This window comes from Emys orbicularis, chromosome 1 (genome assembly GCF_028017835.1).
Source record: "Emys orbicularis isolate rEmyOrb1 chromosome 1, rEmyOrb1.hap1, whole genome shotgun sequence".
In the NCBI taxonomy this organism is placed as follows: Eukaryota; Metazoa; Chordata; order Testudines; family Emydidae; genus Emys; species Emys orbicularis.
In genome coordinates, this window is record NC_088683.1 from 362,415,496 (window position 1) to 362,441,999 (window position 26,504).

At 50.6% G+C, this 26,504-nt stretch overlaps 1 protein-coding gene across 1 annotated transcript in view; it reads right to left on the reverse strand.

The window, feature by feature from the left end:
* ARAP1 (ArfGAP with RhoGAP domain, ankyrin repeat and PH domain 1) overlaps window positions 1-26,504 on the reverse strand; it is a 232,725-nt gene that overhangs the window by 130,077 nt on the left and 76,144 nt on the right. The window contains exon 3 of the mRNA XM_065423386.1: window positions 3,388-4,194. Within this exon, the coding sequence (XP_065279458.1) occupies window positions 3,388-4,124 (737 nt within the window). The 5' untranslated portion in view covers window positions 4,125-4,194. The remainder of the gene's footprint in view (window positions 1-3,387; window positions 4,195-26,504) is intronic.

Sequence of the window (26,504 nt, forward strand, 5' to 3'; positions counted from 1 at the left end):
AACAAAAACCCCAGCCAGAGTCTTGACCCCGAACAGAGAGACGAGCCAGAGACTTCACAGAGTCCGCCAGGGACGTCGCTATTGATGTGGCAGGCGCTCAGAATTACAGTGACAGACAGGCAGGCGGGTGTGTGTGAAGGTAGCTAGACAGACAGAACCAAACAATGACTATGCACATAAGAATTATTAACATATCTTGTATTAATTCTTTGCTCACTGGCACCATTTCCACAGTCACGACAGAGCTGTCCTGAAGGCTCAGACAGGCTCTCAATCATTTTCTCCTCTCCTTCTCAACCCCCTGGTGTTGCCCCACAAATCTCTGCTCTGTTGGGTTTTAGTTGTCGACAATTTTTTTTTAGTTTCCTAGTAATATATTAGCTTTTAAAAAACAGTTTCTCTGCATAACGCAGGCCGGAGACCCTCGCTCAGTAAATACACGCCGTGACATTTCACAGTGAAGGAGGTAATCTTACACATCCTATGTGCTTGTCACTACCGGTGCTCTGGGAGCTGCTTTGTGCGTTTGTGTCAGTGGGATCATGGCCAGTTTCCCCGCTGTTTGTGGCTAATTTCACAAAGGCACTGGGACGCGAGCTGACGGTGAGGAAACATGATCCAGAGCAGTGTTTCTCAGCGTTTTCGGGTTGATGCCCTCTTATTTGAAATCCAAAATTTTCAGGACTCTCTGATGTTTACGCTAGAAGTAAGAGTAAAACATGGATCAATGCTACCAAAGAATTGATGCTAAGCCTGTCTGTCTGTCTGCCTGTGAGAGAGAGAGAGAGAGAGAGTTAGGGAGACTTCAGGCAAGTCACTTAATCCGCCCTGTGCCTCAGTTCCCCACAGGGGTAGTACTTTACCAGGATATTGTGAGGGTACAATCTAGCAATGACTGTTCAGCGCTCGCATGCTCTGGAGATGTGGACCATACAGCTACCTAGATAGATACGGAATGCCTCTCTGAGGCTAACTTATGGGGGAAGTTGAGCGCCTCTCAGGCAGGTTAGTGAGTACAGACAGCTCCTCTTGCTGGAAGAATCAGCTTGATTTTGCAGGCAGTTCCCCTTTGCATTTACTTTCCAATTCTCTACAAGATTTAAAACTATCAACCGGAAATGTTTGCAGAACATTCATTAACTGTTCTAGTGTGTCATTTTCATCCCCCAGATCTTAGGCGTCAGTTGCACGAATTCAGCACTAGAGAGCAGCATTACACCAAATAAAACAGACAGCACCTTTTCGGCTGTATCATGCGCTGAGCTAGGCAGAGACAATCACTCTATCCAAGGCCAGCAGCCATGGCTGCAGCATCTCCGCTTCCCCGGTGAGCCACTTCCCGAAAACCCCAGGAAATCTCCCTGGAAGGAACAAACCTGGGAAAAGTCACTATATCGAGACGATGTTCAGTGCTGGTTCATGTTCAAAGGACTGCACAATTATCCTCCGCTAGGGAGGGAAGGATCTTTATCCCCCTTGCAGAGAGGGGGAAACTGAGGCACACGGGTTGCGAGACTTGCTCCAAACTACAGAGGGAGCAAGTGTCAGAACAGCCTCAGACGTTCCTGTCATAGGAGCTGTACATGTTCCTAGAAAGACTGTACCTCCGGAGTCCCTCCTCCCAGGTCCTGTGTACAGATCACTAAGCCACGTCTCTGTCTACTAAACCACTACCAATGACCATGCTTTGAGCTTTATATAGTGCCTCATGTCTGCGTGTGCGGAGACCACAGCCTGTCACGCTGACCAGGACTGTCTCCTGGAGCAGCGACCACCTGTTTTTTCTGTGTTTGTGCGGCGCCGAACACAATGAGGTCCTGGGCCATGACTAGGCTGTGAGTATGAGGATGATACAAATAAATAATAATAAGCAAAGCCCTGGGCACTCCCTCCGGGTGGTGCGGAAGGATTATTATCCCCAGTGTAGAGGTGAGGAATTTGGACACAAAAATTATTGCCCAAACTTTCAAGAGTGGCCTCAAATTTGGGGTGCCCACGTTGGGACCTACTGGGGCCTGATCTGTGGCAGGGCTGGGCACTTGGACCTCTGAACAGCAGGCATGGGGGGAGGTCCCCAAAGCTGGGCACACAAAAATCTGTGGCCACTTCTGGAAAACGTGGCCCGTGCCCAGGTACCCACAGCTGAGTCAGAGACAGACCTGGGCACCAACCCCAGAGAAGTCCTAGTCTCCAGCTCTAACCACTAGACCTACAAAGTTTATAACGTTTATAGAGAGAAGAAAACGCACCCTGTTCGTGGGAAGCAAAATCAACACCACACAGTGCCACCCATCCACACGAGACACCAGGGCCAGCTCTAGCGGCGGGCGGGCGAGCGGGGCAGTCACCCTGGGCCCAACTTCCACACTGCTGTGCCACTCGGCTTTTTTTTTTTTTCTCCATTCTGATTGGAACAAAAGTAACTGGCCACTCTGATTGGCGGCCTGCTTTTTTTGTTTGTTTGTTTTTTGCTTTGCTGATTGGCCGGATGTGGTTGGTTTATTTTTGCTCAGCTGCCGGTGTTTGGCAAAATGGGTAGGGCCACTCCTGAGGGAGATCAATGATTTCTGTGATACTCAACACACACACACACACACACAAGCCCGCCAGGGATCCAAGTCTCATCTCTGTAGTCGGCAGCCTGCTATACATTAACATTCCCCAGCACCAGCTCAGAGCGCCACAGCTGACTGGACTGCACACCCAGCAGTAACTCACGCCGATCTGGTGGCCTCCGTGGGGACTTTGGTGACCATCGCTAGGCAAAGACTTCGTGCTGCAGTTACGGAGAGAAAGCCCCCCTCCCAGCCCTGTCCCAGAACAACCCCCTTTCTATCTACACCCAGCGATTGAGCTCCCTCTCCCCTGCACTGTCTGTTTCGGGGCGCCCAGTGTCCTGTCCATCCTTCCAGACGGGAGTCCCTCAGCCAGTGTCACAAGGTGGAGAAGGTCGCTGAGCTGCGTGATGCCCAGTATTAGCACTCCGGCCATTTTCAAGGGGACACACAAACATTTGGGTCGATGGCTCTAAGCACCGTCTCTAGGAAAAGGGGTTTGGGACGTGCAGACGCATCTACATAGCTCAGGCACTTCCTCAGACCCTTCCTGGACTTCTCACCCACGGCTGCACCGGGTGACCCAGAGCCGGGATTCACAGACTGGCGAGAAGCGCACTGAGCTCTACACGGGGCCAGCAATGGTTCCAGCAGCCCCTGGGCTTCCTCAGAGGTCCCTCGCCCAAGCACGGACCCAGCCTAACCTGGCTTAGCTCGGGAGACCTGAGAAGAGCCAGGTGACGTGGCCCTCAGTGAAGGCACCTATCCCGACCCCCCCGGCCTGCATCCGATTCCACAGTCATCAGCCTTCTGATTCTCCCATTCGCCTTACCTGGTGGCCGTCCTCTGGGACAAAGCCCTTGGTGGCAGCAAGGGCGGTCGGCTTGGCAGGGGGGGCACCTTGAGGGAGAGGGGCTTGGTCTCCAGCTGGTGGCGTTTCACGGGCAAAGGGGGCAGCGGTGGTTTCCCCTTCCCTTCAGGGACCACTGGCCCCAGAGAGAGCTTGTCTCTAGCTGGCAGAGGAGCGGGCAGCGGAGGGGCAAAGTCAGTAAAGGGGGGCGGTTCGGAGCGACAGGGGACAGTGGGGGACAGTTCGGCAGAGACAGGAGGCGACGCTGAGGAGAACTTGACGGGAGGGCGACACCCCAGTCTGGGGGGGATGGGTGGGGGCACCTGGCAGAGGCCGGCAGGGTTCTCCAGCTCCGTGAGAAGAGGAGACTTCCTGCTGGCTGGCATGACCGAGTCACCTTTGAGCTCCGGCTCTGCCTGGGTGGTCACGGCATCCGCGCTGACCCGGAAAATGTTGCGTTTCATGGGGACCGGCCTCCTCGCTGCTACCACAGGCCCCTCCGTGGCTGACGGAGTCTCCATGAAGGCCTTCTGGAGCCCAAAGAGGATGCGCTTGCGATGGCCCGGCAGCAAGATCCCGATCCGGGTCAGCGCCTCATCCGTCAGGTTCCTGCAGTCCGACACCTTCCAGAGGTCATTCTTCTCAAAGCTCTCCAGGTACTGGTCCAGGTGAAGGGCTCTGAGCCATTCAGCCACGGGCAGGGATGCCCCTTCCTCCATCGTGGGACGGGGGAGCTCCACCTCAGTTCATTTCTCCAACGCGTGGTGAGCTTCAAAATGGCATCCACGCCTAGAGGGAAACAATCAAAGAGCTCTTAAGAACGTACTGGGCAAAGTGTTAGCTGATCACAGCCCCTGGAGAAGGGGAACCAAGCCTCCAACCCACCTCCCGTGTACCAATGCAACGTCGCACTGCAGGTGAACAGGCTTCAGAGCATCAAACAGGGAGGGGACAGAGGCCCGGTCCTGCCACTCTTCCTTGGGCTGTTCCACAAAGCGTCCCACTAAATCCCATGAGATTCTTACCCCATTTTACAGAGGGGAAAACTGAGCCCCGGAGACGCTAAGACCAATATTTTCCTGATACCGTCTAGATCAAAGTGGGCTGATTTTCAGACCAGGCCGTTCTATTCTATCCAGGGTCTTATACCGCCCTCATCAGCACAGCATCCAAGCGCCTTAGCCCCCGTGAATGCCACAGAAGTCAACAGGAGCAGTGGACTGTCAGTACCTCTGAGAAAATCAAGCCACTTTGTTCAGGTCCCTGCGTGCAGCTTTAGAAGCCTCGCTTCAGACAGCCAAACAAATCTAGCGGCTTGCCCCAAAGTCAGCCACATAACGCTGATTAATTTACCCAGAAGACCCAAGCCAACATGAACGTCGCCTACGAACCCACAGAGCAGATTGGAAAATGAGGAAGCTCCCACCTTAGACTAAGTATCAGCAAAAAAACCCTGAGAGCCAAGTGTGTTCGACTGTAATAGTCTCCCCAAAGGGAAGTGGTGGGAGATATAAGGATATTAAAAGCTGGGCTGCTGACACAGCGGGGGACAGACTGGAAGGAACACTCCTACGCTGGCTGGGCCACGTGCCCCAGTCTGGCTCTTCCATCTCTAACTCCTAATATTCCTATCAGGAGCACACACGAAAGAGGCAGGAGAGGGTGAATATGGCACATTGGGGACCGGCACAAACACAACAGACATCAACCGCCCTGCGTACATAGGGACAAGGGGACATCCCATTCAGCAGCGGCAGAGTGGGGGCTGGATGGAAACCAACAGAGCAGGGACTGTTGCAATGTTGCGAGTGCCACTGATGTCCAGAGAGTCACGGCAGTGTCCTCACAAGGCCCAACGCTTCTCTTACTGAGAGACACTCCTTTAACTCTGGCTCCTTGCTCGCGATGCCAAAGCCTCGGCTGACCACAGAGCTGTTACAGGGTCAGAAGCAACACTGTGGTGAAACCCCTCTGTGACGTTCCCCTGGTGTTATCTGGACCGGTGATCTGCTAGGTCACTCCAATCCTCGACTCTGGGAGCCAGCATTACCCTGCTCTGCTGTGAGGACCCCCACTCCCGGGCTGTTCACACACAGCCTCCGGCATGTAAGCTGCTCCCAGCACACGAGTGAGCACTTTTGGCCAGACGCTTCTTGGATTGTGCAAGCGAATGACACTAGCCAATATCTCCAGTCCCAGACACAACCCTAGGAACCTCCATCTTGCAGTGTCCAGTTATGCCCGCTGAACACTGCAAGCTTATATGAGTTCAGCAATTTAACAAAGAAATTTATATGTACCAGGCTTGTTATCCCAAGGGGAGTCCCTGACACACTTCAAACCAAACGCACTGCTTCAGGTAGAACAAACAAACAGATTTATTAACTACAAAGATAGATTTTAAGTGATTATAAGTCAAAGCACAAGAAGTCAGATTTGGTCAAATGAAATAAAAGCAAAACGCATTCTAAGCTGATCTTAACACTTTCAATGCCCTTACACACTTAGATGCTTCTCCCCCAGGCTGGCTGGTTGCTCTTCAGCCAGGCTCTCCCCGTTGATCAGTGCTTCAGTCGCTTGGTGGTGGTGTCTGTAGATGGAGGTGGAAGAGAGGGGAGCATGGCAAACGTCTTTCCCTTTTATCATGTTCTTTCTTCCCTCTTGGCTTTGCCACCCCCCTCCCTTCAGAGTCAGGTGAGCATCACCTCATCGTAGTCCCAGACTCACCAAGGGAAGGGGGGGTGACTCACTCGAGAGTCCAACAGATCCTTTGTTGCTGCCTAGGCCAGTGTCCTTTGTTCCTGTGAGGCTGGGCTGGGTTTGTCCCATACATGCCCTGATGAGGTGTGAACTGCCCCTCTGCTCCTGGAGAGTTTTGCCTGGGCTTGTTATAAGCCATGAAGACACATTTTCAGCCTCATAACTATACAGTATACGTGAAATTACAACCTATAACATTAGAATAACAACAATGCTCAGTGCAGCGTGAGCCTTCCGAAGACACCCAACATGACAAACTTTGCATTGGATACCACACAATCATATTATAGAGATGAACATGGGGGTGCAGGGTGTTCCCCCGAGGTACAGAATGCCACACCCTCATCATGCTGTCTGCTGAGGGATAGCCCGTCCAGAGAAAGATCTTCCATCCTTCAAGGTGCTACCCAAATCTCTTAATAATTATTGGTATTATTATTTTTTATTTGTATTCTCGTAGCACCTTGGAGCCCCAGTCACGGACCATGGTGCTAGGGGCTGTACAAGAACTAAGAGATGGTCCCTGCCCACAAGAGTTTATAATCTAAGAGACAACAGATGGATATAGCCAGACAGAGCAGCGAGTACCGGGAAACAATGAGACACTATTAGTCTGCAGGATGGGCAGGGGGTCTCAGCACACCGGATGCCTGACCACCAGGGATCTCCTTGTTTTCCATGATTAATAAAAACAAATTCTCCAATAAAAAAAACCATAAAATTCAGTGTTTTTCCACCATTAAAATGAAACACTGAACCTTAGTTCCCCTAGCCACAATCTATACAGGTATCAGTTGAACACAATCTTTCGTGGATATATTTACAACGTTTAGGCAAGTTTGAAGCCTGCCACTGCCATCAATCATTATTAGAATAAAATAAAATGAATAGAACGACCCTGTCACAGGGTATTGTTTCTCTACTGTTGTCAATGGTCCTGCTGTTTCAGCCTCATCTTCGTTTCTCTTCATTCAGTTTATGTTTAGCGCTTTCCATGTGTTCTACAATTGCCTGCCTTTGAACGTAATCTGCTGCCTAGCTGCATACAGCACGGACCAACCCATTACCATCAACGTGAAATTTGTCTTTGCAAAACTCAGACACACAGTCTTTAGGGGGAGTTTTTAAAGTTTCCACCACCTTTTCATAACTTTGCTTACTCCGGTCTGGAGGCTGAAGTGAAATTTGAGACGCATTAAAACACGAACCCCTCTAAGCCGCTGAGTAACTGCTCGACGCCGGAAGCAGTTTGTTGGAGTATGTTTAGTGATGTCAACTTAAAGCGTGTTCAAAAATCAACCACGCGCGGCGGAGGTTGCGCGCATTGAATAAGTGGCACCGGTACTTTCAGTAAAACATAGTGAATGGTGAATCTGTGTTTTTTATTTTTTCACAAACTGTAAAAACTAAAGATTCTCTGTAATAACGCAAATTCCGGGTTTTTCCGTGGCAAACGGATTTCTAGGATCCCTGCAGCCCACTGTCCCGTTTTCTGTAGGCATCACAGCACAGGAGAATTTTGTGGAGGGATTTGAAGGAGGACGAAGAGGTAGCTCTGCTAACGGAGACAGGGCGCTCCTCCCAAGCGTGAGGGCAGAGGTGACACGTTGGGGGGAGAGGAGTCACATGACATGCCTCTCCAGATCTCTGCCAGGGTGGGAGTCGAGCTGAGCGCGGTTAAGGGGGATGTGCCTGGGAAAGGCACCAGCAGCTACCGCTCTCGCTGAGCCCCGCTAGGGGGTGCCCAGAGCAGAGAAGAGAGACGGGGCTGGCAGCACAGCTCTGCCAGAGGGGGCGCAGGGAAGCCCTCTGAGTCCCATCTCTTCCTCGCCCGCAGCCGCAGTTACCCGCTTGGCAGTGGGTGTCTGGAGCCCGCTCTGGCCCGTGCCCGCAGTGGGGAGGTGATGGGATAAGTAAGTGGGGAAGGAGCTGTGAGGGGTATGCGGGGAAGGTGGAGCCGGCTTGCAGCAGGTGTGGAAGGCACCAGGGTAGTGGAAAAGGGGCCATAGGCAACGCGTCGGGCAGTCACATCCCCCTCCCAAACCTTTAAATTGTGCTCCCCACCATCCAGAGTTACGGGTTGTCTCTGTGTGAGGGGCAGCAGGGGAGAAGGCAGAAAGGGGCTTATTTGAAATGTTAACAATGGGCAGAGGAGGCTGCCTCATGGGCTGAGGGGAAGCACTGCCCAACAGCTCGATAGCGTAGGGGACGTGATAGGTAGGGTGGGCCTTGCTCCGATAGAGACGGGGGGAGCCAGGGGAAGGGGTGCAAAGAGAGGGGTGATACGGTCAAAGCGGCAGGCTAGGAAGACGACCCATGCAGCAGCATTTGGAATAGATCCAAGCAGAGCATGGTTGTATTTGTCAAGGCGGGAGAGAAGGAAGTGGCAGTAATGAGAGATAAGAGCTCTAGCTGGGAAAGGCCATATCTTAGAAATGTCTGCAGAAAGAAGCTGCAAGATTTAGACATCGCCAGGAGGTGAGGACCTAGAGAAAGCTGCAAGGCCCAGGTGGTGGTGTCCATAGCACTCGAGAAAGGAGGTAGCCAGAAGGGTTTTTTTGTGGAGGTTAAGGGGGGTGGGGGAGGGAGATTCAGAGCTCTGCCTGAGCCATGTGGAGCAGAGAGGTGGATCTGTGAGCTGAAAGCAGAGAAACGGGTTTTGAATTTGTGTTTGCGGATGAGATTGCCCAGAAATAAGGTGTAGAGGGAGAAGAGAAGTTATGATTTCTGATCATATACAGAGAAGAGGGGCCATCAGCTAATGATGTCAGAGTGGTGGGAGACTCATTAGTGTCTGGAGCACAGCAGCTAGCTAACGAGGTGACTGAGGATGAATGGAATTCATTAGCCAGCCCAGCATGTTGCTGCCGTACAAGGCGAGAAGAATCCTGCTTTGTATTTTAGCCACTGCTGATGCCTCATGAAAAACAATCAATGTTGGAAAGGTTTAAACTGAACCCGTTAACCCACACTCCATTCTTTAATCCGCTAGGAGGTGGCCTGTTCTAACTGGTTCTCAGCACCTCTGAAATGCAGCCACCTCTGGGGTGGCTGCCACATGGTGCATCACAACACTGCTAAACAGTGAGGGGAAAATTCCAGCCAAGGACACCAGGACAAAACCTCTGCTCTTAAGAGTAAGGGTATGTCTACACTACGGGATTAATCCGAATTTATATAATTCGAATTTAGGAAACCGATTTTATAAATTCGAATGTATTCGGCCACACTAGGCACCATTAATTCGGTGGTGTGCGTTCAAGCTACCGTAGTAGCATCGATTTCCAGAGCGTTGCATTGTGGGTAGCCAATAACATTGAATTGCCAATAACATCGAATTGCGGCCACACTAACCTTAATTCGGATTAACAATACCGATTTTGACGCTACTCCTCTCGTCGAGGAGGAGTACAGAAATCGAATTAAAGGGCTCTTTAATTCGAATTAAATGGCTTCGTTGTGTGGACGGGTCAAGCGTTAATTCGAATTAAAGCAGCTAAATCCGAATTAAAGTCGTAGTGTAGACCAGGCCTAACAAGGCATCGTTAACGGCCCCACGTAGCAGACAGGCGTGAGGTTCTTAAGGCTGCCTCCTGCTCCAACACACAGATTAACCATCTCGGAAGGAAGATGGTCTGAGCTGACCCTGCTAAGATTTTAACCTGCAGTTGCAGGGAGTTAAGATATTTCAAACCAAAGCTTGTGCGTCCAAACCACACCTCCGACACGCTGTAAGAAAGAGCATGTGTAAGGGAAGAAGGAAGGAAGTGTAGGTAACTTTCTTATCCCTCTCTTTGCTCCGAGATAGGGGAACTAACAAGGGACTGTCTCAGGGACTGGAATGACACTATCAGCTTGAGCTGCCTGAGGCTGATGGTTAATAGAATATCCACCCCAACCCTCGGCACCTCTGCAGAGAGAAATAGTTCCCTTAGACAGCTCGCTCCTGGATCTGACGAAGAGGTTAGAGTGGTGGAGGCTGATCTTCCTCTCGTACCAGTGTCACTCAATCAGTGGAGGTCAATCAACGTAACACTCATCAAGAAGAGAATCGAGCCACCGCGTTCTCTCAGCTGATGCGCCTGCTGGCAGGACGGGAGCAAGCTGTTACATGGGAGTTGCCATCCTGGCTTAGATTATTGCCCCATCAAGGCTGTCATCCACCCTGCTGCGATGGGTTCTGAGAGAGGCAAGAAAACTGACAGGTTTCAGAGTAGCAATCGTGTTAGTCTGTATCCGCAAAAAGAACAGGAGTACTTGTGGCACCTTAGAGACTAACAAATTTATTGAGCATAAAGCTTTCGTGGGCTACAGCCCACTTCATCAGATGCTGAAACCTGAAAACGGAAACCTCCTAACCCTCCTGCCTCAGGAGAGGACACGTTCTCACCCGACTCCCCCGGAGGCCAATATCTCACTCCCCGAAGCATGAGAGTCGATCACACCGACTACCTTAGCTTGCACAGCTCCAGTAGCGAAGGCAAGCAATCAGGACCAGAGACCACTCTCAGTTACACCGTGGAGTGGAGTGACTCCATGTTTAGACCAGCGCCCTGGAGACTACAGATTGTATCAAAGAAGAACCAGCCGAATGAAGGAAAGCACAAGATGATTTCAACGTCACTCCCCCACTCAGCCTCCCAAAGGAATTCCCGAAGGGCATAACACTCCCAGCTAGAGACCCTACCACTCCTTGTGAGATGGAAGAGGGCAGAGTACACAGCAGGGCTGCATCTAATTAAACCCAAAAGAGCAGAATTCATGCTCTTCAGCGGGAACAGAGCAAGGCCACTGCTGAGCATGTCTGTATTTCTATCTTCACAGAGCCTGCAGCGGGGGGGCTCTAAAGTCCCTCCTCACCTGGGTTAGAGAAGTCTGGGAGCAGCCCTGGAGCAGCCTGAGAACTGGGAAAGACTTGGACAAACAGGAGAGACACCAAAGGGAAATGTCCTTATACCAAAGGTACAGGATCACTATGAACTGGCTAATGTTGCCACTGGCTACAGTCAGAGACGTCTGCAAAACACAGCCTGGTGCTAATCAGTCATGCAGAGCCAGGAGTCCTTTCGCACTCACAGGAAAACGGTAAGATCTGGAAGTTTTGGGGTGTCTGAGAGAAACACTGTGGTGGAGATACTTAAGACTACATGGAGCAGGGTTCAAATCGCTTAATTAAATAGGATGATTCCCAGACATCAATCTCAAAGGGGGGACTGTTTCAAGCAGGACAGTGTTTGACTCCCCAGGTACTTTCCACTCTCCCCGGAGCCTTCGTTGCAGCATTCTGACAGATTTGCAAGACGTCTCTCCTTGTTTTGTTTGGGTGCCACTAACATCAGGTTTCAGAGCGGTAGCCGTGTTAGTCTGTATCAGCAAAAAGAACAGGAGTACTTGTGGCACCTTAGAGACTAACAAATTTATTTGGGCATTAGCTTTCGTAGGCTAAAACCCACTTCATCGGAGGAAGCCCACGGGGGGAGGGATAGCTCAGTGCTTTGAGCATTGGCCTACTAAACCCAGGGTTGTGAGTTCAATCCTTGAGGGGGTCACTTAGGGATCTGGGGCAAAATCAGTACTTGGTCCTGCCAGTGAAGGCAGGGGGCTGGACTCAATGACCTTTCAGAGTCCCTTCCAGTTCTAGGAGATAGGTATATCTCCATATATTAAGTACTCCTCATTCTTTTTTACTAACATCAGGGTCTCAACAGGCACCAATTTGAAATGTCACAGCGGGCTACACGGTAAGGAAAAGCCCCAACGCAGAGTCATTGCTAGGCCTGGGTGGAGAATTCAGAATACAAACCGTTGTTGTTTGGCTTGTTCGTCATAATAGTTTTATTTTTCCAAGGCCAAAGGAGGACTGGATTTCCCCCGAGGGATTCCATGTAGGATGGATTGAAATTTTTCCAGCAACATCGGTTTTTGATGGAAAATTGTGTTTTTGACTAAATGATTTGTGTGTGTGTGTGTCTGTGTGAAAAGTGACTGCTTTCCATGGAAAAGCCCAGTTTTTCCCATCCAAAAAAAAAAAAAAAAAAATAGAATTCCTAAAACCAAACTATTTTGGCCAAAACCAGAGAGACTTTGATTTTGAAGTGTTACTGCAGAGGCGCGTGGGCGTGGTCTAGCTGGACAGTCCATGGGACTCCTGGCAGTTCCCTTGTTAGGAAATGCAGCTGAACAACTTGGATTCTAACTTAATGCCATTTGCGTGCGGGATGCAATACAGAAGCTGGAGGGGGGCACATCCCCACCCCCTGTTTATTCAAGGAGCTCAACTCTCTTAAACCATTGACTCTCAACTGTTGGTGGGTCATGTCTACACTACGGCGGCACAGTTACGGCACTGGTCGCACCGCAGTGGAGACGTGCGGCGTCCTCCAGCTACGGAAGGGGTTTTCCATCACTGCCAGTACTCCAGCTCTCCAAGCGGCGGTAGCAAGGTCGATGGAAGAACTCTTCCGTTGAGCTACCCATGTCTTCACCGGGTGTTAGGTCACCATAGGTACGTCACTGAGGTGTACCGTAACTATGTCGACCAAACTTTTATGGGTACATCAGGCTTTCCTATTAGTCCAAGAAAGCTTTGCCACAACTGCTGGCCTAAGGGGACTCGATCCTTCATCACACAATGGCACAAAACAACCAGGAACCATTTCGCCTTGTAATTAATGCAGCTAGACTAGAAAAGTCTGGAAGACGGAAGTGGGAAATCAGTGCAGTTCACTATGGACAATCGTCACACACCATATACATCTAGCGGCCTCTGCTGGAAGGGGAGGTATGGAGCAGATTTGACCCACCGGCACATGTTTCTCCATTAGGCCATCTGGAGATCACAGCAGCAGGGTCAGGGAAAGGGAATCATCTCCATCTGCTTGTGGGAAAGGAATGGATGGCCATGCAGGGGTGAGCATTGCCGTGAGAAGACCAAGCACAGTGAATGCAGGGTGTGGATTACTTTTCTGGTGGAAAAATTAAGTCCCATGCCAAGCTCAATAACCAACTTGCAAGGCAAGCGTATAAACACAGCACCGAGGGACAACTCCACTAGCTCCATTTGCATCTCAAACTCAGACCCCCTGTCCTAAGGCAATTGTGTGCTTGTGCAACAAATCACATGTATACAGACAAATATATCCATCAGCGGGGTTTGAACCTAGGAGTTTGGATACCAAAGCCCCTAATAATTGAGCTAACAGAGTGACTCCATCAGCTGTGAGAAGTAGCAGGTTCTTATCCTCCACGTGGCCAGCTATTAGAGATATATGTGAACATATGCACTAAACCAGCCAACAGATTTTGATTTGCAGACAAAAGGCTTTTCAAATAAAGACACCATTTTTTCCCCCCAACTTGACAAGCCAAAGGAGGAAGCAAGAAGAATCTGCTGTTGGATTTGGCTGAAGTTCAGTCAGCAAAGGATCCAGTTTAATCCCAATGAGGGCTCAAAGCTACTCCTGTGTGTAACTTTTAAAAGAGGAAGAGGCCTCAATCAGTGAGAAAAAGATCCATTGACTGCTGTGATATTATTTATACTGATTAGCAATTGATGGATTATTCTCCTGCCGTGCCCCAGATCTATATAGATCACTATCCAGCTTTTAGAGAGGCCAGCAAACAACCCATTCAAGAGTCACAGAGATTTCTGCAGTCCAGAAAAAGGAGACAATGAAGTTACCCAATGGCTGGTGCTTTCACAATCTTGCAGCCCAAAGTGAGACGCCGGGATCCCGGCAGGAGGGTGTTCTACCACCAGAGGGAGCGAGGAGGGATTGGCTTAGCAAGCTTATCAAGTTATCAAGGGATAAACTCCAGGGGCTGTTTGTGGAGGAGATGAAATCTTAACTCCATTGAAGTCTTACAAGTCCCAATCCAAGCCCCTTACACCCTCAGAGCTTGACTATCAGCTAAAGATTACCAGGGAGATTGACAGATTCAGAGTGTTTCAGGCCCGAAAGGGCCATTAGATCATCTAGACCAGCGGTTCTCAGCCTTTGTGGGCTCAGGACCCCTTTGTAAACGTTTACGGCTTGTCGTGACCCAGTAAACAGTCTGGGGGTGGAGGCTCTGGGGCAGAGCTGGAACTAGGCACTTTAGCGCCTAGGGCGCCAAGCATATTTACCAGTCCTGGAAATGGCGCTGCCCTGGGGCAGTTTCAGTCGGATCCTGCGCCTTGCAGTTGGGTCCTGCCCAGCACTCACCCCACAGTGGCGGCTCCTGTGCTGAGGGGCTGGCTGGGCTTGGCTCTCCGCTCCAAGTGTTACAACCTCTGGGGTTGCAGCGCGGCTCAGGTTTGGCCGCGCCCCCCTGACTGGACCAAACCTGTGTGAGTGGAGTTGTGACCTGGCTCCTGGGGTTGCAGGGCCACTCACTCAAATACGGCCTACCCGGACTCCTGTCATGTCGGCAGGGCCAAACCTGAGTGGTGCTGGGACCCCAGAGGTCACAGTACCTGGAGCAGGGAGGCAAGCCCAGCCAGTCCTGTGGGACAGGAGCCGCAGGAGCTTTAAAACATTTTGGTGACCCAGTTTTGGGTCCCGACCCATAGGTTAAGAAACCTAAGCTAGTCTGACACAGGCTGGAGAATTTCACCTTGTTACCTCTGCATTGAGTCCAGTAATTTGTGTTTGACTAAAGCAAACCAGTGTTTGGTTAAAGCCTATCTTCCACAAAGGCAACTGTGACGGACTGTGACGGGTTGGATCACAGAAACCCCCTTGGGAGCTGCCACCTAATGTGCAAAGACTACCTCTGCCCCTGTTTTCCCTGCCAGCTCAGAACTCCAGCACCCTGTCTTGCTGAGCCAGACACTCCTGTCTGGCTCCAACACAGACCCAGGGTCTGAATCACTTGTCCCAAAGCTGCAAGTTTACCTGAAAACAGCTCACAGTAGTGTGCTTGTCTTTAGCACTCAGATGCCCAACTCCCAATGGGGTCTAAACCCAGATAAATCCGTTTTACCCTGCATAAAGCTTATGCAGGGCAAACTCATAAATTGTTCGCCCTCTATAACACTGATAGAGAGATATGCACAGTTGTTTGCTCCCTCAGGTATTAATACATACTCTGAGTAAATTATTAAATAAAAAGTGATTTTATTAAATACAGACAGTAGGATTTAAGTGGTTCAAAGTAGTAACAGACAGAACAAAGTAAGTCACCAAGCAAAATAAAATAAAATGCGCAAATCTATGTCTAATCAAACTAAATACAGATAATTTCCTCACCAGTTCCAGAGCACTCCCTTTTACAGGCTAATCTCCTTTTAGCCTGGGTCCAGCAATCACTCACACCCCCTGTAGTTACTGTCCTTTGTTTCAGTCTCCTTCAAGTATCCTGGGGGGGTGGGGGTGGAGAGGCTCCTTCTTTAGCCAGCTGAAGACAAAATGGAGGGGTCTCCCACGGGTTTAAATAGACTCTTGTGGGTGGAGACCCTCCTCCTCCCTCCTATGCAAAGTCCAGCTCCAAGATGGAGTTCTGGAGTCACCTGGGCAAGTCACATGCCCCTGCATGACTCAGTCTTTACAGGCCGACGCCATTGTCCACATGGTATCTTGCATGTCTCCAGGAAGACTTCTCATGTGGATTGGAGCATTCCAAGATGCATTGTTCCCCAAGTGTTTCCTGATCAGGTACTTAACCTGGCGAATTCCTTCCTAAAGAAGCTGACCAAATGCCTCACAAAGCTTACTTAGAAACCAAGCCAGCATACAGCCCATATTCTTAACCTCAAGTAGAAAATGATATATGTGTACAAATAGGATGAATAGATATAGTAGACCATAACCTTTATGGAGATATGTTACATGGCACAGGCAGCACAAAACATATTTCAGTTATATCATACATACATTTATAAACACCCCCCCATAAAACCTTATGGGGTACGCTGTCACAGCAACCAGCTTTAATCAGAAGATCTCCAGCGATGGAGAATCCACCCTGCCCCTTGGCATTGTGTTCCAATAGTTAGTCACCCTCACTGTAAAAGATCTGTGCCATTGGTGGCACATTGGCTGTTGGGAATGAGCTACAGAGCCTATGCATCTAGGTCACCGGCAGCAATGGAAAGTTGTTATCCTCCCATAGAGGTGGGAGTTGTGTTTGGCGACCTCAGTCCTCATGGCACAATAGAAATCATCATCGCTAACAGACTCGCTTGATGGCTAAAAAGTACATATGGCCTGGAGAGCGCGCACACCTTTCACACCTACGTCTGAGGGGCTCCAGGTGAGAACGGAGGCGATACGGGAGGGAGCATCTTGCCCTGCCTGGCATCGTTCAGTTTTTACACCAACACACCGGTGCAGGGGACATACCACTGACACACTCCCCTCGTTATCATGATCTTGGCTATGCCAATTTACACCAGCTAAGAATCTGGCCCAAGGCCCTGACGTATTCCGTAGCTGATTTTCGGTCTCCATGGGTGTGTGTCTGTTAATGCAGGTAGCGGTGGCTGTGAGCCTTTCTCCCTGCATTTGCACAGTTCTGTCTCAAGTCTCACCAAGTCGAGTGTTTTTCCGATAGCCGCAGCTCCAGGAGTCACATAATTCCAGGAAAAGCTCAGATTGCTTCTTTTCCAGTCCTCATGGTCGGTAGAGTAAAGCCTGAAGGCTCTGAAAAGAACCCACATTTCATTCTGTGGTAGAAATCCCAAGATTTTTAAGTCAAATTTCATGATTTTCAGGGCCTGACTCCTGATTTTTTTCAATATAAAATTTAATTTTAGCACCAGAAATACCCTGAACAGTAATAACTGACCATGCCCAATCTCTGGGGGTGCTGCTCAGAACCCCGCAGAGGCCATGGGCCGTGGGATAGCAGCCCCCCTCATGTCTCACTCCACCTGCCTCCTCCTTGGCTCCTTCCAGAACCTTCCTCTGAGTTGACCACTGCACCAAATCTTCCTCAGGAGGCTGTCTCAGACAGCTCTGCTGTGTCTTTTTAAGGGTCTCTCATTCCAATTAGGCTATTCCTTCTCTGGCTCCAAGCCTCTGGTCTCAGTTATCGGTCGTTTTGTCTCTCCCTATGGCTGACATGCTCTCCTTCGTCTGGAAACGACAGCAGGTGTCAAGCAGGCAAATGTACCAAGGAAAAGGGGATATGGTATTTGAAAGATAAAGGGAGAGTGATCTAGTGCTCAGCCTGCAGAACTGGGAGTCAGGACTCCTGAGTTCTATTCCTGGCTCTGACGGTGAACAGGCCACTCTGTGCCTCAGTTTCCCCATCAGTAAAGCAGGGATAGTCCAACAGACCTGCCTCACAGGAGTGTTGTGAAGATCAGTGTTTATAAAATGCTCTGAGATCCTCCAACTACAGGGTCTGTATGAATGTACAGCTGTATTACTGACCAAAATAACTAACTACACCAATAACAGAGTACCAGACAGCTCCAATACAATATTCCAGCCCCAGGACAATCAGAGTTGACAGGGGTAGTGTTTAGATTAGTGCCTCCTCTAGGGAAAACAGCCCACATGTCCCTGTAGCCAGATAGGATAGTATGGCAATATACTAGCTACACAAGAAGAGACAAGTCAAAGTTTCCACACACTGATAGTACAGAGGCTTCCAGTCCAGCATGAGCCCATGTTTGGATGGCGACATGTATACAGTGACTTAGCGTATGCCAACTGTTACCATATGGTGGTGTCTGAGATAACTACAGTCATTCCTCCTCTGTTTAGAGTACGTGTTTAGAGGGAGATGGATAAAAGGGGACATGAAAGATATACACAGAAATGAGAACTGCTGCAGACTGCCAGTTAAATGCTCCTGCTCACCTTTCTTCACAACACAAGAGCAGAGCTACATCCAGTGAAATTAAAAGGTAAAGCTAAAACTGATCAAAGGAAATACTCTTTTAAACACAATGTATAATTAGCCTGTGGAACTCATTGCAACAAGATATTCTGAGGCCAAGAAGTTAGCAGGATTCAAAACAAGGATTAAACATTTACATGCACAACCACCACAGTTTTGCCTGCTTGGATAACATTTTATAAGGGTTATAAAATCTCATGCTCTGAGGTGTAAGGCAACTGCTCACTGACAAGTGTTGGGAGGGAACTGGCCACCATACCGGACCAAGCGGGTTATTAGTGTAATCCAGTGTAACAATGCCAAGGCTCTGAGGAATTACTTTTTTTCTCTTGGACACCAAAGATTTACCCTGTTGGTAAATCTTTACTGTCAATGGCAGTTTTTAACTCTTGGTATTGCTTATAAGAACAGGCTTTTGAGAAAAACACACAGATCTGAATCATGTTTAAAAATTCCCTCCTAGTCATTCAAGCCATGATACACTTTCTCACTAGGTACTGCTGCTTCCCCTGCCCTTGAGACATCAGACACACCCATCACCAGACCAAAGGGCTCATCCTAGCTCCACTGTCACGTCTTGTGTACTTTTCTCTGCAGTGAGTCACAGACGGCCCTGCCCCTCCTGCAGCCACGGCGCCCACCGCAGGCTGTTTTCCCACGGGGTCTCTGGATGGCTAGCTGGCACTGGAGGTGCATGCTGGGAGCACCACCCTGATGGCCCTCACCTAGTACCTCTCCCGGGGCACCCACTTGCCAGAGCTCAAAGGCAGGTAGTTTTCTGGGGGAAGGGCCGCGTTTCTGAGAGTGCAAAGCTGAGGAACAAACAGCAGCTGGGAGCTTCCACCAGGGGCAGTGCCGAGTACGGGGGAATACAAACCTCCCAGCGCAGGCGTTCACCTCTGTCTGCCGCAGCCGAGTTCAGACCCCGTGTCCCCTCTCCTTTGCAAGTGTGTTCCTCCGCCAACTTGGGCAGCGGCTGAGCTCTCTACCCAGGAGAGGGCAACCCCCCTCCCACACTCCTCTGCGGGTTTCCTGCCCTGTTCCTCTCCCCTACCGACACTGAAGCTTGGCTCAGATCCCCACTGCGGTTCACAGTGAAGTGAAAGTTCTCAGAGGCTCTGCATCGGTGTGGGCATGCATCTGTCTCTCCTCTGGAGAGGCTGGAATTTGCAGATACCCACCCACAGAGCCCCAGCACACAGGGCAGGGGAGGGGGAGGCACCACCAGACTCCTGCCTCTATGGGTCAAAGGTGATCCACCGATTTTGGAGGCAGAATCTCTGATCCTGTGAACCCTGGGTGGAACAATGCCTGGGGGAGCCTCACAGTTTCCACTCCCTTATAGCAGCGGCTCTCAACCTTGCCAGATAACTGTACCCCTTTCAGGAGTCTGATATGTCTTGCGGACCCCTCAGGTTTCACCTCACTTAAAATCTACTTGCTTACAAAATCAGACCTCAAGATACAAAAGTGTCACATCCCACTATTCCTGAACAATTGCGGACGTTCTCGTTTTTACCATATAATTATAAAATAAAGCAATTGGAATGTAAATATTGTACTTCCATTTCCGTGTACAGTCTACAGAGCAGCAGAAACAAGTCATTGTCTGTAGGAAATTCGAGTTCGTACTGACTTTGCTAGTGCTTTTTATGTAGCCTGTTGTAAAACTAGGCAAATATCTAGATGAGTTGATGTACCCCTGGAAAACCCCTGCATACCCCCAGGGGTACCCATGCCCCTAGTTGAGAACCACTGCCCTAGAGGGAGGAGTACTTGTGGCACCTTAGAGAATAACACATTTATTTGGGCATAAGCTTTTGTGCGTTTTAGAGAATAACACATTTATTTGGGCATAAGCTTTTGTGCGCTAAAACGTACAAAAGCTTATGCCCAAATAAATGTGTTATTCTCTAAGGTGCCACAAGAACGCCTCGTTGTTTTTGCTGATACAGACTAACACGGCTACCACTCTGAAACCTGCCTTAGAGGATAATTCGAAGGTGGGACATTTTGGCCCTCAGGATAAAAGAGCAAATAGCAAGGCTGAGACATCACAATTTCAGGCACTAGCCATCAGCTAAGCAAGTGGGTCCTTATTTCCCTTACCTGGATCTGTTACAGCCAATGAACCCATCCCCACAGCCAGGGTCCACGGACAGCACCACTTTGTCCAATGTCTGACAAGCAAAATACGTTAAAATCGCCACCTACTGCCTCAGGGGCAGGTGGGGAAGCAAATTCCAGAGAGCAAAGCCATTACATGGATCGACGCTATGCAGTCAGTGTCCTGATTCACAGAGGCAAAATCCTCCTGCCAACCTGCAGCGATTTGGGAATGTGTCTGTACAATTCATAATCTCACACAGAATTCATAAACTCTGTGCATACAGGCCAGGCTGCAAGCCCTATTCTGAATGCGCAGCCATTCGCTCTTGTTTTCTGTGGCCTGTTTGCCTCCACGCTGGGTTGAGATTCCAGAGACTGGCCGTTGAAGTTACATGTTCTTCCATTGAAGTGGAATCGCTCTAGCCCAGTGGTTCCCAAACTGGGGTTCGTGAACCCTTGGGGGTTCGCAAAATATATCAGGGGGTTCTTAGAAAAAAATTCTGTAATGGTGGACAGAGCCATTCCTAGGGACCCCAGGGTCCGGCAGCCCGAGCACGGTGACTATGACTTCCTGGCAGAACAAGTTTAAGCTTTGTTGTAGTCATGCGCTGTTTGCCTGGACTGCTCAAGACCCGAATGCTTGTGGGAGGAACTCTCTATTTGAGTTGGCTTCTTAAATACCTTCGTGCTGTTTCACGTCTGGTACTCCTTGATGAAACCTGTAGGAGGCTTAATCAAAGTGATATGAGCTACAAAAGTGAAATCTTGGAAGAGTGTTGCCGTTTTCATAATGTAATAAAATTAATAATGCAATGATAAATAATAACGTAATAATAAATAGTGTGTAATAAGCGTGTCATAAAAAAAACAAATTATTTCCAAGATCACTGCTTCTATAATTTACGCTCAGGTAAAGGAGAAAATCCCTGGAAATATTCATTTTTAGGAGGGGCTTCGCGAGATTTGATATTTTCGTGAAAGGGGTTCGCGGGTTGTTAAAGTTTGGGAACCACTGCTCTGGCCAATAGACCAGTTTCTACCCTGGGGAACTGGTTCCTCAGGGGAGAGGTCGCCCTGGCAACAAAGTCACCTGGCAGGAGTTTGTGCACATGTGGGGAAGATGGCAAGGGTGTCAGCTGACACGGGGCTGAAAGGTTTTTAAAAGGGAAGAAGTTGTTTGCTTGGGGCAGAGTCATTTTTCTCGAGACCCTCCACCACATAACAGCGAGAGTTAAGCTGCAACCAGAAGCTTCACACCTTGGAGTGGAGTTCTGGGAGAGGGTTGTGTTCACCACTGGGCCTGGGCAGCTAGACAGGGGACTCTCGCTCTGAAAAGAGGATGGCAGATTGAAGTTCTGCACCACATGAGTGCTGGGGCAGTGGCTGGACTCTGTTCAGGCCAGGGGCTTACAATATGTGGGGGATCCAGTGAAACAGGCTTGGATGCCCCTGACAGCAGGCCTAGTGAATAGCTGCAAGGGGGACTTGCTACGATCTGTGACAAAGCCACGTCCACCTGCAGTCATTGTTACTATCATTTTCAGATTGAATTAGCACCCAACGTGTCCTAGGCATGTCCCTGAGGGAGACACAGACCCTGTCCCGGAGAGCTTCCCAATGAAGGGAGGGGAGAAGGCATGTTACATACGAGCAGCGTGGCCCAGCGGAGGACAGGTTCAAAGTTTATTAGTTACCTAGTGGTTAGTGGATGGGTATTTTTAAATATTAAACACATGACTTACTTTACCCATACACAGCCCCTACAGCTTGGAATAGACACACATGCAAATACATCCCCGAGAGCTCCCGTACCCAACACGCAAATACATCCTCGACAGCTCTCCTCCCCGACACGCAAATACATCCCCGACAGCCCCAATCCCCGACACGCAAATACATCCCCGACAGCTCCCGTCCTCGACACGCAAATACATCCCCGACAGCCCCAGTCCCCGACACGCAAATACATCCCCGACAGCCCCAATCCCCGAAACGCAAATACATCCCCAACAGCTCCCCTCCCCGACACGCAAATACATCCCCGACAGCTCCCGTCCCCGACACGCAAATACATCCCCGACAGCCCCAATCCCCGACACGCAAATACATCCCCGACAGCTCCCCTCCCCGACACGCAAATACATCCCCAACAGCCCCAATCCCCGACACGCAAATACATCCCCGACAGCCCCAATCCCCGACACACAAATACATCCCCGACAGCCCCAATCCCCGACACGCAAATACATCCCCGACAGCTCCCCTCCCCGACACGCAAATACATCCCCGACAGCCCCAGTCCCCGACACGCAAATACATCCCCGACAGCTCCCCTCCCCGACACGCAAATACATCCCCAACAGCCCCAATCCCCGACACGCAAATACATCCCCGACAGCCCCAATCCCCGACACACAAATACATCCCCGACAGCCCCAATCGCCAACACGCAAATACATCCCCGACAGCTCCCGTCCCCGACACGCAAATACATCCCCGACAGCTCCCCTCCCCGACACACAATTACATCCCCGACAGCTCCCCTCCCCGACACGCAAATACATCCCCGACAGCCCCAATCCCCGACACGCAAATACATCCCCGACAGCCCCAATCCCCGACACGCAAATACATCCCCGACAGCTCCCGTCCTCGACACGCAAATACATCCCCGACAGCCCCAATCCCCGACACGCAAATACATCCCCGACAGCTCCCCTCCCCGACACGCAAATACATCCCCGACAGCCCCAGTCCTCGACACGCAAATACATCCCTGACAGCTCCCGTCCCTGAAACGCAAATACATCCCCGACAGCCCCAATCCCCAACACGCAAATACATCCCCGACAGCTCCCCTCCCCGACACGCAAATACATCCCTGACAGCCCCAATCCCCGACTCGCAAATACATCCCCGACAGCTCCCGTCCCTGAAACGCAAATACATCCCCGACAGCCCCAGTCCCCGACACGCAAATACATCCCCGACAGCTCCCCTCCCCGACACGCAAATACATCCCCGACAGCCCCAATCCCCGACACGCAAATACATCCCCGACAGCTCCCCTTCCCGACACGCAAATACATCCCCGACAGCCCCAATCCCCGACACGCAAATACATCCCCGACAGCCCCAGTCCCCGACACGCAAATACATCCCCGACAGCTCCCGTCCCCGACACGCAAATACATCCCCAACAGCCCCAGTCCCCGACACGCAAATACATCCCTGACAGCTCCCTTCCCTGAAACGCAAATACATCCCCGACAGCCCCAATCCCCGACACGCAAATACATCCCCGACAGCTCCCCTCCCCGACACGCAAATACATCCCCGACAGCTCCCGTCCTCGACACGCAAATACATCCCCGACAGCTCCCGTCCTCAACACGCAAATACATCCCCGACAGCCCCAGTCCCCGACACGCAAATACATCCCCGACAGCTCCCGTCCCTGAAACGCAAATACATCCCCGACAGCTCCCCTCCCCGACACGCAAATACATCCCCGACAGCTAGAACCACGGACAACACCACCCCATCCTTGTCACTCAGACCCGTAACCTGGGCGTCATCTGCAACTCGCACCCAGGTCCTCACCTCCTGGCTAAGTCTAAATCTTGCAGATTCTTTCTAAGGGTACGTCTACACTACCCGCCGGATCGGTGGATAGCGATCTATCTATCGGGGATCGATTTATCGCGTGTAGCGTAGACGCGATAAATCGATCCCTGATCGCTCTCCCGTCCACTGCTGAACTCCAGCTCAGCGAGAGGCGGAAGCAAAGTCAACGGGGGAGCGGCGGCCGTCGATCCAGCGCCACGAGGACGCGAAATAAGTGATTCTAAGTTGATCTAAGATACGTCGACTTCAGCTACGCTATTCTCGTAGCTGTGTGTGATGATAATAAGTCGAGATAATAATAATTGCAATAAGGCAGTTAGACGGACAGAACTGGAACTTGGCCAGGACGCAGGGGGTTAGCACGCCATCTGCTTGTGAAAGTAGATCTTTCGTGGCCACAGGTGCTCCGGGCTTTTATTTCAAAAGGCCCAAGTCTGCATGCTTCAGACCCTTAGCCCAGGGGTAATCTATAGGCGGCCCGTGGTCCAAATCCGGACCGCGAGAGCCTTTTCAGCGGCCCGCAGGGCTCGTGGGGGCTCAGGGCTTCAGCCTGCAGGTGGGTGCTTCAGTCCCGAGGCGCTTCCTGCAGGGCTGAAGCTCCAATTCCTGGTGGGGCTGAAGCCCCGAGTCCAGGCGCACTTCAGCCCAGCCTGAGGAGTGCTGTGACTCTGGGCAGCCCCACTGGAAGCGCATGAGACTCCTGGCTTCAGTCCTGCCTGAGGCTCGCTGGGACACCAGGTCCGAGTCGCGCTGTCACTGAGGAGGCTCTCGGTGACTAGCGCTTCAGCGCAGCAGGAGACCCAGGAGGGTTCCCAAACATTTATCGAGCTCCAATCTGGTGCACCTGAATGTAATCCGTGACAGTAGGAGCCCGGCTGCCTGGGGCTGACAGCCAAGTAGCCCCTGGAATGCTACCCACCACCCCAATCAAAATCTAAAATGGCACCCCCGGGTCACAGACCCTGCAATTAAAATGTCCACAATCCCACCCCAACGGCCGAGGCTGCATATTTCCTGTCTGTCTTGGAGAAACCTCTTCCGACTGGCTGTTTTTTCCCTTGCTGCCAATCAGGGCGGCTGCAGGAAGCAGGCAGTGCTCTCTGCCCAGAGCCGTCCCTTGGGTAGGGCAAATCGGGGCGACTGCCCCAGGCCCCACGCTTTGATAAAACCGGCACTGTCCCAATATTTAGCCCTCTGTCCCGCGTCCCGACCGATGTACGATTGGGACGCCATTTCTCCCGATATTCCGGTGAGGAGGCGGGCGGACAGGCGGGGTGAGGAGGCGAGCGGCAGGCAGGAGTGAGGTGAGGAGGCAGGTAGGCGGGCGAGCGGACGGGGGTGGGGGTGACGAGGCGAGCGGCGGGCGGGCGCGCAGTGCGGACGGCAAGGAGACTAGCGGGGAAGCTGATTTGTCCCGGGCCCCGGACTCCCTAGGGACGGCCCTGTCTCTGCCCCTCAGCAGGCCCCATTTTCACAGGAGAGAGGAAAGAGTTTAGTGGCTTGTGGCAGCCCTGCTCTTCCCTTCCCTCTATGCTTGGGACAAGGAGAGAGCTCATGTGCCTCTCCCTCTTCTCCTCTTCCTCCCTGCACCCCTTCAGCCCCGCCGGCAGCCGCTGGCTGAGCAGAGGGCACATACTAAGAAGGCTGTGGGAAATTTGAGTTCATGTGGAAGAAAATCCACATAATATTCCAGGGGAAAAGGCAAAGGAGCTACATGCATTTTTGAGGGATGCCACAAGCATGAGCATCCTGGCCTTCCTTGTTGATTTCACAGGCCACTTAAATGATTTCAACTTAAAGCTGCAGGGGCAAAATCGCAATGTAGTGGATCTCCACAGCAATGTCACGTCATTTGAAAACAAACTGAGACTCTTCAAAAGTGATTTGGAAACTGGGGGGATGCTGCATTTCCCAACGCTGCTAAGCTGTCGGGACACTGCAGATGTGAGTCAGATGGCATCATCTCTTCTTCAAAACTTCCAGCACAGGTTCCAAGAAGTTGAAAGTGTAAAGACATCTTCATGTTTGGAAGGAATCCATTCGTGGTACAAGCAAATGGCACTTGGTGTGATCAAGCAAAAGCATCCTTTCCAGATGTTGAATAAGCAAAACTACAGCTGGAGCTTACTGATTTACAGATGGATGAAGTGCTTAAGGTGCAGCACATTGAATCATAGAATCATAGAAAGGGAAAGGACCATCTAGTCCAGTCCCCTGCACTCATGGCAGGACTAAGTATTGTCTAGACCATCCCTGACAGGTGTTTGTCTAACCTTAAAAATCCCCAATGATGGAGATTCCACAACCTCCCTAGGCAATTTATTCCAGTGCTTAACCACCCTGACAGTAAGGAAGTTTTTCCTAATGTCCAACCTAAACCTCCCTTGCTGCAATTTAAGCCCATTGCTTCTTGTTCTATCCTCAGCGGTTAAGTAGAACAATTTTTCTCTCTTCTCCTTGTAACAACCTTTTATATACCTGAAAACTGTTATCATGTCCCCTCTCAGTCTTCTCTTTTCCAGACTAAAAAAAAACCAATTTTTTCAATCTTCCCTCATAGGTCATGTTTTCTAGACCTTTAATCATTTTTGTTGCTCTTCTCTGGACTTCCTCCAATTTGTCCACATCCTTCCTGAAATGTGGTGCCCAGAACTAGACACAATACTCCAGTTGAGGCCTAATCAGTGCAGAGTAGAGTGGAAGAATTACTTCTCGTGTCTTGCGTACAACACTCCTGCTAATACATCCCAGAATGACAATTGCTTTTTTTGCAA